This window comes from Tiliqua scincoides, chromosome 2, assembly GCF_035046505.1.
Source record: "Tiliqua scincoides isolate rTilSci1 chromosome 2, rTilSci1.hap2, whole genome shotgun sequence".
Taxonomy (NCBI): Eukaryota; Metazoa; Chordata; class Lepidosauria; order Squamata; family Scincidae; genus Tiliqua; species Tiliqua scincoides.
The window spans coordinates 256,773,106-256,787,495 of NC_089822.1; the positions used below are offsets into that span (position 1 = coordinate 256,773,106).

The following is a 14,390-nucleotide window of genomic DNA, read 5'->3' on the forward strand; positions in this document are numbered from 1 at the left end:
TGCCAGGTTGGGGTAAAGGTTACATGATGCTGGACCTGCTTCAGAGCACAAGTGTTTTGTTTCGCAGCTGTATACTTTATATGCTGTATGCACTTTATAAACTGCAAGAATACAACAAATAGAAAACAAAAAACAGCAGCTCACAAGTTACAGATGCAAATTCCAGGCAAAACAAAAGTAGCGGAGAGAGAACAAATCTCCTGCTGGAGGATGCCAGGGCTCCAAAGACCCTGGAAAAATTAGGTGAGCCAAATCTGGTGGTGTTTGTGCACTAGCGTCTAAAGGCAAAATGCAAATGATACCGACTATTTATTATTCCTACCCTATTGAACATGCTTCTGGAGGTTTGGGGATGAGAAAAACTTTGGGGAAAAGAAGGGGGAAAGAGAAATCACTTTAAAAAAGGGGGGGAACTATGAATGCAGAAGTCTTATGGAGATCATGCCAAGATATACACCATGGGGGAGGGGGGCTCATCTATCCTGGTGGTCTCTCACCTTTCCCACCAGAGGAGCTCAGAATCAACCTTCTGCAGCTATTTTATCTGCTGTTCTCTTCCTCTTCTAGTTCCCATCATGGCATCCCTGGCATTGTCTGCAAGCTAAACCATCCCAGCATCCTGCATTGCAGGGCTGGGAGGAGGCAGACAGTGAACCTATGGATCAGCTGAGTGGGGTGGGTTGGGGAGGGGGTGCCTGCCTCTTTCCTGAGCCCAAAGACTCCAAGCCTCACTGCAACACAGACAATTATTTGCATTAGGTGAGAGTCCTCCTTGCAACAGCTCTGAAAGTTGGGCTTGGATGGTGAGAAAATAGCTCCATCAGTCTGCTCTGATCATAGTTTGCTGTTTGGGGTCTCAGCTCAGGGTTGCCTGTCGGGCCCTAAAACGGTGAGCACCAAGTGTGGGCAACATATGAGCACACCTCCCTTAGAAGAGCTGCCTGAAGTCACTTCCGTCCTCATTTTTCTGTGTCGTTTTGTCCTTTTACCCTGTGGAAACTGTACAGGGTAATTTTGTATCCGAGAATTGTTTTGCGTGTATAAGGAATGCTTGAGGGAGAGTCCTTGCATTTGGGGGCACCTAAGGCTGCAGTTCCAGTCCACACTTACCTGGGAGTAAGACCCATTGACTATAATGGGACTTACTTCTGAGTAGACATGCATAGGATTGGGCTCTAAGTAGGGAAAGATGCACTGTTTGGAAAGGTTGGTACAGAGGGTGGGCTGGAGCAGAGGGGTAGCTAATGAAAGTGTAGTCCGGTGCTGAGTGCGAAATGATGCCCTGGAAGTGATGTTACAGCCAGACTTTTAAAAAAGTGAAAAATGGGGCGGTGGCATAGCTAAAGCATCTGCTACCCGGGTCAAAGAAGGTTCTGTAGCCCCCCCTTCCTTCCACAATGAAATCAAATTTAATTAAGTAAATAAATGAAAAGTTTTCTGGTTAACTGGCCATAACTTTTGACAGAATACAGGTATTCCAGCATGGTTTGTTTCATTGCACTCAACAAAAATTTCCTTTCCAATGATATATCATATGATGGTATTACAGTCATGCGCCACACCAATGGGGATCGGGACTGTGATCTCCATCTTCAAGCAGCATTTGACACAATGCGGACCCTCTGCAGAGAAGGGACCCTGGAGAGGCAGTGCCACTCGGAATAGACAGTACTGGGCTAATTGGAACAGCAGTCTGACTTCATATAAAGCATCTCTGTACATTGGTACGAGATGGCTCGCAGCAGGCCCCACTGTTGCTCTGAGTTCCCTGGCTTGGCAAAACTCCTGACTAAGCTAGTGCTGCCATCTTCCTTTGGGGCAACCCACAGAGAGACTTTGTACTTGTGGCAGCCACCACCACTGCCTCAGTGTGACACAGCCTGTGTTTGGAAGCCACTGATCCCTGCACTCTTCTCCTGTCAGGTACCTGCATGTTTCTTCAAAAGTAGGGGAGGACCCTTGCACTGGAACCTTATGTGAGGATTCCAGTGAATGCTCACCCTGGTCTTCAGGTCACTGTCAATAGGGATAGAGAACTGCCAGCTGGGCTGCTCAGCCTGGCTGTTTAGGACCTTCACCTTGGGTCCCAAGCATAACTCCTGATCTGTTAGCATCTTCAGTGTGCCCCCCTTATGCTAACTTATAATGGCTCATGTAACATCTCATAATGACTGAGATGCGGGGGAAAAGGCTCTCTCATTTTCCCTTCCCCAGAATGAACAGCAACAGATGCTTTGGAAGAGTTCTCTCCTTATGTGCCTCAGCTATTTTCTGCCATGTGTGAGGCAAAAGACACAGGAAGTGGGAGAGGACAATTGAAGTGAAGAAGGGAAAACTCAAAGCCTCTCTTACTATTTACATTGAACAGGAAGATTGAAGAGTATTTTGGGCACCTGTATGTCTTTATGCCTGGATATTTTGTCTGATCTTGAGCATAGTCTCCCCCCCCTCCCCGAAAGATTATCTCATGTGTAGTAAGACTTGCTTTCTATTGGAAGCATTTCCTACAGCCTGAGCATTTACATAGGGTTACTCTCACAAATGGATTCATGTGTAATCAGCATTACTTTTGCTGGGAACATTCTCCTCAGATTGGACATTTATATGATCCCTCTCCTGAATGGATTACCTTATGTGTGGGGGTGTGGGGAGAGGTTCAGGTCAAGCTCCTACTAAGTCCAGCTTCCTGTTTCTCACAGTGCCTCTGGGAACCCACAAGACCACAAGATTCCTACTTGTAGAACAGAAAAACTAAAAACAAACATCCCAGGTGATCTAGCCTCTTCGAAACCTGATAAGTCAGCGAGACATGACCATGATCAGAGATACAAATCACATTTATTTTGCATACTTTTATTTTACAGAACAGAGAAGCAGATATAAGAAAATAATGTAAGGGAAAGCAACTGTGATGAGCCGGGGAAATAAATGTACAACTAGATACAACTGACAGCTATCTCTGACCAAACCTTTACAAAAACCGCTTTTACCAACCACCATTGTTTTACCAACCATGTTTTACCAACCAAACCTTTGTTTTACCAACCATGTTTTACCAACCAAACCATGTTTTACCAACCATGTTTTACCAACCAAACCATGTTTTACCAACCAAACCTTTACAAAAACCGCTTTTACCAACCACCATGGTTTTACCAACCACCAAGATCCAGGTCTACAGAGCTTTCGTCCTGAGTACACTTCTGTACTGCAGTGAGTCATGGACTCTTCGCTCACAACAGGAGAGGAAACTGAGCGCTTTCCACATGCGCTGCCTCCGACGCATCCTCGGCATCACCTGGCAGGACAAAGTTCCAAACAACACAGTCCTGGAACGTGCTGGAATCCCTAGCATGTATTCACTGCTGAAACAGAGACGCCTGCGTTGGCTTGGTCATGTCGTGAGAATGGATGATGGCCGGATCCCAAAGGATCTCCTCTATGGAGAACTCGTGCAAGGAAAGCGCCCTACAGGTAGACCACAGCTGCGATACAAGGACATCTGCAAGAGGGATCTGAAGGCCTTAGGGATGGACCTCAACAAGTGGGAAACCCTGGCCTCTGAGCGGCCCGCTTGGAGGCAGGCTGTGCAGCATGGCCTTTCCCAGTTTGAAGAGACACTTTGCCAACAGTCTGAGGCTAAGAGGCAAAGAAGGAAGGCCCATAGCCAGGGAGACAGACCAGGGACAGACTGCACTTGCTCCCGGTGTGGAAGGGATTGTCACTCCCGGATTGGCCTTTTCAGCCACACTAGACGCTGTGCCAGAACCACCTTTCAGAGCGCAATACCATAGTCTTTCGAGACTGAAGGTTGCCAATAATAATAATTAAATGTTCCCTGTAGAAAATGCTGGCATAGCTTTAATCTTAATTCTAAGATCTTTCAATTTTAGGAGACCATTTTACTGCACTCTCTATGGCCCTCAACATTTCAAGCTCAGATGAAACATAACCATATAAATAGTAAATACAAGACACAAAAAGTGCCTCCTTCCTGTACCAAAGACGAAACCTGATTCACACTAAAACTAGAGTGATTTATACTTATAAAACTTTAAAACTACAGTGATTATAAGGAAAAGCTTGTTTATTTTATAAAGATGATTATAAGTTAAAAAAAAAATCCATTCCACCGAGCGAAAAGTACCCACCTAAACATAAAACAAAAACTCTTGTTTCCCAACCAAGGTGGAAGAATTGTTGCATCCTCTGAAGCCCTGTCAAGTATATTCTCAAAATGTGGTTTAATACAGAAACTCATCAACAGAATGGCAAAAAGGGCATCCATATTTTTGTTCTCCTTTAGCAACACTGCCTAATCTCTTGCCCTATTTCTTGTATTGGCAACCTTCAGTCTCGAAAGACTATGGTATCGCGCTCTGAAAGGTGGTTCTGACACAGCGTCTAGTGTGGCTGAAAAGGCCAATCCGGGAGTGACAATCCCTTCCACACCGGGAGCAAGTGCAGTCTGTCCCTGGTCTGTCTCCCTGGCTATGGGCCTTCCTTCTTTGCCTCTTAGCCTCAGACTGTTGGCAAAGTGTCTCTTCAAACTGGGAAAGGCCATGCTGCACAGCCTGCCTCCAAGCGGGCCGCTCAGAGGCCAGGGTTTCCCACTTGTTGAGGTCCATCCCTAAGGCCTTCAGATCCCTCTTGCAGATGTCCTTGTATCGCAGCTGTGGTCTACCTGTAGGGCGCTTTCCTTGCACGAGTTCTCCATAGAGGAGATCCTTTGGGATCCGGCCATCATCCATTCTCACGACATGACCAAGCCAACGCAGGCGTCTCTGTTTCAGCAGTGAATACATGCTAGGGATTCCAGCACGTTCCAGGACTGTGTTGTTTGGAACTTTGTCCTGCCAGGTGATGCCGAGGATGCGTCGGAGGCAGCGCATGTGGAAAGCGCTCAGTTTCCTCTCCTGTTGTGAGCGAAGAGTCCATGACTCACTGCAGTACAGAAGTGTACTCAGGACGCAAGCTCTGTAGACCTGGATCTTGGTATGTTCCGTCAGCTTCTTGTTGGACCAGACTCTCTTTGTGAGTCTGGAAAACGTGGTAGCTGCTTTACCGATGCGCTTGTTTAGCTCGGTATCGAGAGAAAGAGTGTCGGAGATCGTTGAGCCAAGGTACACAAAGTCATGGACAACCTCCAGTTCATGCTCAGAGATTGTAATGCAGGGAGGTGAGTCCACATCCTGAACCATGACCTGTGTTTTCTTCAGGCTGATTGTCAGTCCAAAATCTTGGCAGGCCTTGCTAAAACGATCCATGAGCTGCTGGAGATCTTTGGCAGAGTGGGTAGTGACAGTTGCATCGTCGGCAAAGAGGAAGTCACGCAGACATTTTAGCTGGACTTTGGATTTTGCTCTCAGTCTGGAGAGGTTGAAGAGCTTTCCGTCTGATCTGGTCCGGAGATAGATGCCTTCTGTTGCAGTTCCAAAGGCCTGCTTCAGCAAGACAGCGAAGAAAATCCCAAACAAGGTTGGTGCAAGAACACAGCCCTGCTTCACTCCGCTTCGGATGTCAAAAGGGTCTGATGTGGAGCCATCGAAGACAACAGTGCCCTTCATGTCCTTGTGGAAAGATCTGATGATGCTGAGGAGCCTGGGTGGACATCCAATCTTGGGGAGAGAGGCCGTCTCTGCTGACCAGGTCGAAAGCCTTCGTGAGATCTATGAAGGCTATAAAGAGTGGCTGTCGTTGTTCCCTGCATTTCTCCTGCAGTTGTCTAAGGGAGAATACCATATCAGTGGTGGACCTGTTGGCTCGGAATCCACACTGCGATTCTGGATAGACGGTCTCTGCAAGTACCTGGAGCCTCTTTAGTACAACTCGGGCAAACAGCTTTCCTACAACGCTAAGGAGAGAGATGCCGCGGTAGTTGTTGCAGTCACCCCTGTCACCTTTGTTCTTGTACAGCGTGATGATGTTTGCATCCCTCATGTCTTGAGGTACTCCACCTTCTCTCCAGCAGAGACAGAGGATTTCATGCAGCTCAGTGACGATGATCTCTTTGCAGCATTTTAGGACTTCAGCAGGGATGCTGTCTTTTCCAGGTGCCTTGCCAAAGGCAAGGGAGTCCAGGGCCACGTGAAGTTCTTCTAGGGTTGGTTCACTGTCAAGCTCTTCCAGCACAGGCAGGCACTCAATGTTGTTCAGTGCTTCTTCGGTGACTACATTTTCTCTGGAATATAGCTCAGAGTAGTGCTGCACCCAGCGTTCCATCTGCTGCGCCCGATCCTGGATGACCTCGCCTGTGGCAGACTTCAGAGGGGCAATTTTCCTCTGTGTTGGACCTAGGGCCTGCTTGATACCATCATACAACCCCTTGATGTTGCCCGTGTCAGCTGCTATCTGTATCTCGGAACAGAGCTGGAGCCAGTAGTCGTTAGCACATCTCCTGGCAGTCTGTTGGACTTTGCTGCGAGCAGTTCGGAGGACCTGCAGGTTGCGCTCACTGGGACAGGCCTTGTATGCTGCTTGAGCTCTCCTCTTTTCCTCAATGACTGGTGTCAACTCCTCAGAGTGGGCTTCAAACCAGTCTGCCGCCTTGTTGGTCTTCTTGCCGAATATGGACAAGGCGGTGTTGTAAACGGTATTCTTGAAATGTTCCCATCTGTTGGATGCGTTTGCGTTGGCCGGGCCTGGAAGAGATTCCTCAAGCACTTGTGCAAATTCCTCCACTTTTCTCTGATCCCGGGTCTTGCTGGTATCAATGCGAGGTCTTCCTTCCTTTTTCGTGTGATACAGTCGCTTTGTTTGCAGTTTCACTCTGCTGCACACCAGGGAGTGGTCAGTGTCGCAGGCAGCACCATGATAACTATTTCTATTCATCAATTTATGAATTGATTTGATTTATTGATTTATTGATGAATTGATTTATTGAATGTGTCTCCTAAATTGATGCCCTATTCATGCCCTATTTCTATTCTTCAGCAAATTAGCAATAAACCCAGAAGAGCAGGAAAAAAAAATTCAACCCAAACTGTTTTTGACTGGAAACCTTTTGCCATAAAGACATTTGCAGGGGGTTCTCTCTCCTGAATGGATGACCTTATGTTTAATAAGGCTGCTTTTAGCTAGTTGCTATTCTCAGAAACAGAGCATTTATAGTGATTTCCTCCTGAATTTTATCTCATGTATAACAAGGGCTGATTTCCTCCAGAAGCATTTCCTGCGGTTTGAACATTTATAGGGTTTCTCTCCAGAATGGATTCTCTCATGTTTAATAAGAGCTGATTTCTTCCCGAAGCACTTTCCACAGATTGAGCATTTATTGAATATGTCTCCTAAATTGATCGTCTCATGTTTTATAAGAGTTGATTTATGACAGAAGCTATTCTCACAGGATGAGCATTTATAGGGTTTTTCCCCTGAATGGATTCTCTCATGAGTAGTGAGGTTTGATTTTTTCCGGAAACTTTTCCCACAGGTCAAACATTTATAGGGTGTATCTCCTGAATAGATTCTCTCATGCATAATAAGTGTTGCTTTATCTTGATAGCTATTCTCACAAGCTGAACATTTGTAGGGTTTCACTGCTGAATGGATTCTCTCATGCCTAATGAGGTATCCTTTTTCCCGGAAACCTTTCCAGCAAACAGGGCATTTATAGGGTCTCTCTCCTGAATAAATTCTTTCATTTGTGCTAAGGTTTGATTTTTTCCTAAAATTATTGCCACAAGTCAAACATTTATAGGGTCTCTCTCCAGAATGGATTCTCTCATGAGTAACAAGACTTGCTTTATCTCGGTAGCTATTTTCACAGACTGAACATTTATAGGGTTTCTCTCCTGAATGGATTCTCCCATGCCTAATTAGGTATGCTCTTTCTCGGAAACTTCTCCAACAAACGGGGCATTTATGGGGTTTCTCTCCCAAATGGATTCTCTCATGGGTACTCAGGTTTGACTTTTTCTGAAAACTATTGCCACAGGTCAAACATTTATAGGGTTTCTCTCCTGAATGGATTCTCTCATGCCTAATGAGGTGTCCTTTTTCCCGGAAACTTTTCCAGCAAATGGGACATTTATGGGGTTTCTCTCCTGTATGGATTCTTTCGTGTGTAACAAGGTTTGATTTTTTCCAAAAACTTTTCCCACAAGCCAAACAGGTATAGGGTTTCTCTCCTGTATGGATTCTTTCATGATCAATAAGCTGAGATTGCCAGTAAAACATTTTCCACAGTGCAAACAATGATAACGCTTCCCCCCTGTATTATTTCTCTTACGTTCATTAAGGCCCTTTCTGCATTTTTGTCTAAATTTGTGAAATCTCCTTTGTATGTGGGCTTGACTGATGTCTTTGTTGATTCCATCACAACTGGAAACTTTCTTCCATCTATTCCCTGGATTCTCTATTCTCTGTCCATCTATTCTCTGCTCCCATTTTGATCTGCACTGTTCCACCTTCTCCACATCCTGCAAAATGCCTTTAAACCATATTGTGTTGGATTCCACTTGCTTTCTGCTATTTATCAGAAGATTCTCCTTGTCTTTCATCCTCCCAAGGCCTGTTGGAGTGAACAGAGAATGATGAAATGTCCCATAAATAAATTTTTGGGGATGACTGAAAACAGGATAAAATTCTACAGAGTTCATGGAGATCAAATCCCAGGCAGGCTCTTTTTTGAACTTTTTTTTTTTAAGTCCCAGGTAGGACTTAACCCACAGCCTCCAGCAGGGGGCTCACTCCAGGAGCTTAACTGTGGGTTAAGTCCTAACTGGAACTTAAAAAAAAAAAAAAGTTCAAAAAAGAGCCTGCCTGGGACTGAACTTTGAGGAGTTTTGCAGCCTCAACTGGCCCCCCTTTTGGCAACTAGCAACCAACCTTTATATTTTGCAGCCATGGAGCACCTTCCCACCTTAAAAAAAAAAATTTATTCCTCAGTGGAATTTGAACCCCAAGCCTCTGGCTCCACAGACCTATAATTTAACCACTGAACCACCAGAGGTCTTAGGCTCAAAGTGTTTGGAACTAATACTTGAGGCACTGATAGCCACCAGCTGGGCTGAAGACCTTATATATTAGTTCTGAACACTTTGACAGCAGGCTTTCCTATAGCCTAATGGAGAGAGTGCTGGACTGTGGAGCACAAGGTTGGAGGTTCGAATCCCTCCCTAGCCAGCAGTGCAGAGTGGGGTGGTGCAGGCAGGGGAAAAAAGGTGGGGGCAAGGAGGAGGGAAAAAAAGGGGGCGGGGTGGTGCAGGCAGGGGGGGAAAAAGGTGGGGGCAGAGAGGAGAGGGAAAAAAAGGTGCCGGAACACCATTCCGGTGCATTCCATTACAAAAAAAGCCCTGCTCTCAGGAAAGTGTGGTTAGGATTGCAGTCTAAATGTCCTGCATCTAGGCTTCCCAGAAGCATCATGTGGGTCTCTATGAGAAACAGGATGTGGTACAGGCAGCTCAATTCTATCCACCCCTACACAGCAAGGCCAACATTTATTCCTACACCCTGTGTCAAGCCCCAGTCTGCTCAATGGGGCTACACACATCTGCCTCAGTGAAATTGCTGGTGCAGGTTTAAGAAGCACTATGTAGGGTTTTCAGGCCAGGGAGTTGGAATAGAACATGGTGTAGGCCACTGCCACAGATTCCTCACCCCTCCCGGGCCTGAATCGCCCCCTCCCCTCCCTGTTATACCACTTTTCCGCCCCCATCCTGCCTTCTCTCACCCCTGTGCTGCTCAGCAGGAGCTTAACATAAGAAGAGCCCTGCCAGATCAGGCCAAAGGCCCATACAAAGGCCCTTCCTGTATCTCACAGTGGCCCACCAAATGCTTCAGGGAGCACACAAGACAGCAAAGACACAAACTGCATCCCGGTGCACTCCCCTGCATCTAGCCTTCTGAGGTAGTCTACTTCTGAAATCAGGAGCTTGCACATACCTGTTATGACTTGTAACTCATGATGGGCTTTTCCTCCAGAAATTTATCCAATCTCCTTTTAAAGGCATCTAGGCAAGATACCATCACTACTTCCTGTAGCGCTTACCTGCTCTGTCAGGTGGTCCTCCTGGATGCAGCACTAGTGGGATGGCACAGGCCTTCCCACCAGCACTGTTTACTCATAGGGTGCTGCAAATGTGCTTAGCATGTTTGTGACACACAACACTGGTGCAGCAGTGATTGGGATTGGGCTGCAAATGGAACTTTGGTCCTATCCAGCAGAGTCCTTTCCACACCATTTTGACTACAGTAAGGGGAGGGCACCAGGAAGCATGCCAGAGATGGCTCAAATCTGAGACCTCTCAACTGGACTGGAAAAATTATACCTATATACAATGGTTTAGTTTACATATTCCTCACCTGAGCACAAACTTTGATACATCTCACTTTTCTCAAAACGTTGATGATCTAGAAGCCATGATTCTTCTTCTTGCTCCACCTTGGTGACAGTCACAGGAAGCTCTGATCAAACAAAAGGCAGAAGAAGATGTAAGGAGATATTCCAATCTGGAATCTAGTGGTGGTAGAAGTTAGTTCCAGTCTTTTCAACAACTTGCACATACTGCTATATTAGATGGACCCTTTGCCTGATCCAGCAAGGTCCTTATGTTCTTATATACAATACTTAACTTTCACTATGTTCTTAATATACAACTACTGCCCCTGCAACTATATCTGATGTTATACTCAGCAGTCTGCCAGACTCTGAGTAAAGGATATGAATACACCATGAATTTGCTACATCCATTCCTTTCCTGAAGTGGCCTGTGAAAGATCTCCATTTCCTAAGAAAACCAAAAGTTCAGAACCCTTTGGATCACTTTTTTTTATGATGGTTTATAATCATACCAGGTCAGCCTAGTTAGGAAGCAGGTGTATGAAAAAAAGAACTGATCTTGGAGCAAAAAATGCTGATGAAGATCTTGGTATATTTATCCAAAATCATATATCTTGGTATATTTATCCAAAATCATCCAAAACACCAATTGGTGTTTTTTTTTCTGTTCTCTTACCTGTGCTATGGTTGGACGGAACTTACTTTTCCTCCAAAATTGCCTGATCTGAAATCCAGGGCTCGCTCCCTTGTTCAAAATAGAAAATTAAGCTGGGCTTGAGAACTGCAAATTCTGTTCAGGAACAAAAGCAATAACTGTAATCCCCTTGCCAAGTGCATGAAGACTGCAATCCAAAGCACCCTTCTGAGGAAAAAAGTCCCACTGAATTGAGGGATTTTCCTTTGGAGTAAACATGCATGGAGTAAATGTCCTGTTTGGATCACTGTTCAACCCTTGTTACAGTTTGAGTTGTCTTTGAAAAGGGAAGGGCTGTTTTATTTGGGGCTGATCTCTGCTTTTGAATTTGTGGCAGCTTCTGAGCCTCACAGATCTCTTCCCTTAAGTAATGGAAGAATAACCCTAGCCAAAGACAAAGAAGGGTGAATTTACTGAGACCAAGGCACAGAAATGGTAAACCTTATCCTTCAACACTTCAGATGGGAGGTGGGGACAGAATGCTCCTCTTTAAGAATACTTCCTTGCATACAGAAAACTAGCATGTGAGACAGAAGAACATTAACCCTTAGAACAGGGGTGCCCAAACCCCTTGGGGACTCCTAATCCGACCTGTGGGGAGCCCCCAGTCTCCAACGAGCCTCTGGCCCTCTGGAGACTTGCTGGAGCCTGTGCTGACGCAACTGCTCTCCCTTTGAAGGCGACTGTTTGACTCTCACCTGAGCTGTGGGACGAGGGCTTCCTCAACTACTTGCTGTTTCACATCAGTGATCCAGCAGTGACAGTGAAGAAAAGGCTGGCCTTGCTTTGTGCAAGGTCTTTTATAGGCCTTGAACTATTGCGAGACCTTCATTCATTCATATAAGTTCCATCTCTAATATATTCATTTATGTAAATTTATTCAAATTTTAAATGTAAATTAATTCTTTTTTCCCCAGCCCCCAACACAGTGTCAGAGAGATGATGTGGCCCTCCTGCCAAAATTTTTGGACACCCCTGCCTTGACATAGTTGATAACCAAGTCAGGAAAGGGGTACTTTCTGGATATCCACAGAGGACCAGTAGCCAGGAGCACTGTCCTGCAGCTTTGGCTGGTTTGCCAACTGTCTTTCTATCTAGCCATAGCAAACCTGGGCTCAGTTATGCATGCCTTGGTTACTTCCAGACTAGATTATTGGAATTTACTCAACATGAAACAGACTCTGAAGATGATTTGGAAGGTATACCTGGTGCAGGATAGAGCTGCTAGACTACTGGCCAAAATAAGACATGTGGCCATATTACACTAATTTTATTTTGTTGTTGAATTTGTTTCTCCAGCCCATGTTTTCATTCCTCAAGGCTTTGAATGCCACTGTCATTATTAAAATTGTGTCTTTTTTGCTGCTGCATTTAAGCTGTGGTGTTGTTTTGCTTTTATTTCTTGCATGTTTAATGTTTTTGGGTTTTCTAATATTAGTGGTAGCACCCCTAGCTATGGAGACAGGCAGGATGTACAGCTTTAAAACAAAAACTACTTTACAAGAAGGGGAAGGACAAGGTGTGAAAAGAGCCTCTACCGAGGGAGGCCACATTGTCATAATTCTCCTGCATCACTTCTCGGTATAAAGCCTTTTGCTTGGCATCCAGCAAAGCCCACTCTCCCTTGGTGAAGTACACAGCCACATCCTGAAAGGTCACTTGGCTCTGAAAGCAAAAGCAAACAACTCTCCATTCAATTCTTGCTGCTACAGACACTGTCTCAACTCAACAGAAACCACCACCATCCTAAGACCTAATACTGAAAATTACTCAGACTCTCATTACCTGGTATATGCCCCACTTGAATCTGCTGATGGTAGCTAAATTATCCTTGAGAACAGCAGAAAACCGAAAATGATGTAATACAGACAGACACACTGCCTTGCCCCCAGTATACACAAAAAATTACCACAATCCCCCAAATGCCTCATACCTTTGTCAGCTCTGCTGTGGCCATTTCCATTTCTGCAAAAGGAGGATGGCGTCCGATGAGAGTCAGGGAAGGAGTTCTGAAATCTGTGAGAGCAGGAAGAATATATGAATTTTAAACAAACAAACAAACAAACAAACAAACAAACAAACAAACAAACAAACAAACAAACAAACAAACAATTTTTTTCCTGGAGTTCACTTCTGAGTGCAGGTAGGATGGCAACTTCATATAACAGCTCTGCCAGGGGATGTTTCCAGGGGGACCTGTCCAGATTGGACAAGTTTCTGGAGGAAAAATCCATTACGGGTTACAAGCCATGATGTGTATGTGCAAGCTCCTGATTTTAGAAATGGGCTATGTCAGAAGGCCAGATGCAGGGGAGGGCACCGGGACGCAGGTTGTGTCTGTTGTCTTGTGTGCTCCCTGGGGCATTTGGTGGGCCGCTGTGAGATACAGGAAGCTGGACTAGATGGGCCTGTGGCCTGATCCAGTGGGGCTGTTCTTATGTTCTTATGACCTCTAGCCCATCTCAGTAATCAGCCTAGAAATTGAATTAGAAAACCTATGATCATGTGGTAGTTTTAGATTTTCTTAAGTTTATGTACAGGTCACACATAGAGTTGAGAAAACCTAGGCACACACATTACTGCTGATGTACTAGGGGACAGGGGAGGAAAAAGAGCCTGCCTGGAAAGCACTTGCTTGCTCAGCAGCCTGCCAGGGATGAGGCAGTGCAAAGCTCTGGGAGGGAAAGGTGGAAGAAATACTGCCAGGGGATAGAGAGCCTAACCACAGGTTTGTGGACTTAAAAGGGTTCAACTCAATGGCTTGTCCCATTGTCTAGTACAACCTGGATGGCACAGCTGAATGCTTATATATGAAAAGAAAAAATATCCCACACATACAAAGCTAACGTATCAGAAAGAAAGGAGGGACCTCTTCTTCTTCAGTCACTTAGAAGGCATTTTATTTGCAGATAGGATTTTGGAGGGCACCAGACACTTCTCAAGTACCACTGGTGGTACCCATACCACTGGTTGAGAAACACTGATACCGGGCTATGTACTGTGTTCTAGTACCTACCATACCAGGGTCAGGCTGCAGTGGGGTAAAAGACTGGGGAGAGCACCAGGACGAGGTCTCTTGTTATCTGGTGTGCTCCCTGGGGCATTTGGTGGGCCGCTGTGAGATACAGGAAGCTGGACTAGATGGGCCTATGGCCTGATCCAGTGGGGCTGTTCTTATGTTATGTTCTTATGTTCTTACTGAAGTCCCGGAAGGGGCCCAAAACACCTGAAAGCCTAGGGCCCAGCCATGGGTTAATGGATTTTGAAGGAATGCTTTCGGAGTCAATTAGGGATCTGCAAAGTTTCAACAGTTTATTCTTGCAGCTAATTGTGGGGTTTGTTTTGCTCTTATGTTTCATTCACTCCCTCGCCATGCGATCCAAGCCAGATCTATGGCAATCCTCACTTTTCAAGATC

The 14,390-nt window shown here is 45.5% G+C and overlaps 1 protein-coding gene across 1 annotated transcript; it reads right to left on the bottom strand.

Moving 5' to 3' along the window:
• Nucleotides 1-7,104: 7,104 nt before the first annotated feature.
• LOC136639082 (zinc finger protein 271-like) lies at nt 7,105-8,175 on the bottom strand. Its single transcript, XM_066613106.1, has one exon. It carries the CDS (start codon nt 8,173-8,175, stop codon nt 7,105-7,107), a length of 1,071 nt encoding a protein of 356 aa, XP_066469203.1.
• Between the last annotated feature and the right edge of the window lie 6,215 nt (nt 8,176-14,390).

Excerpts from the sequence above, each read along its gene's own strand:
- LOC136639082 (XM_066613106.1), bottom strand. The coding sequence starts at position 8,175 with ATGTTTTACTGGCAATCTCAGCTTATTGATCATGAAAGAATCCATACA.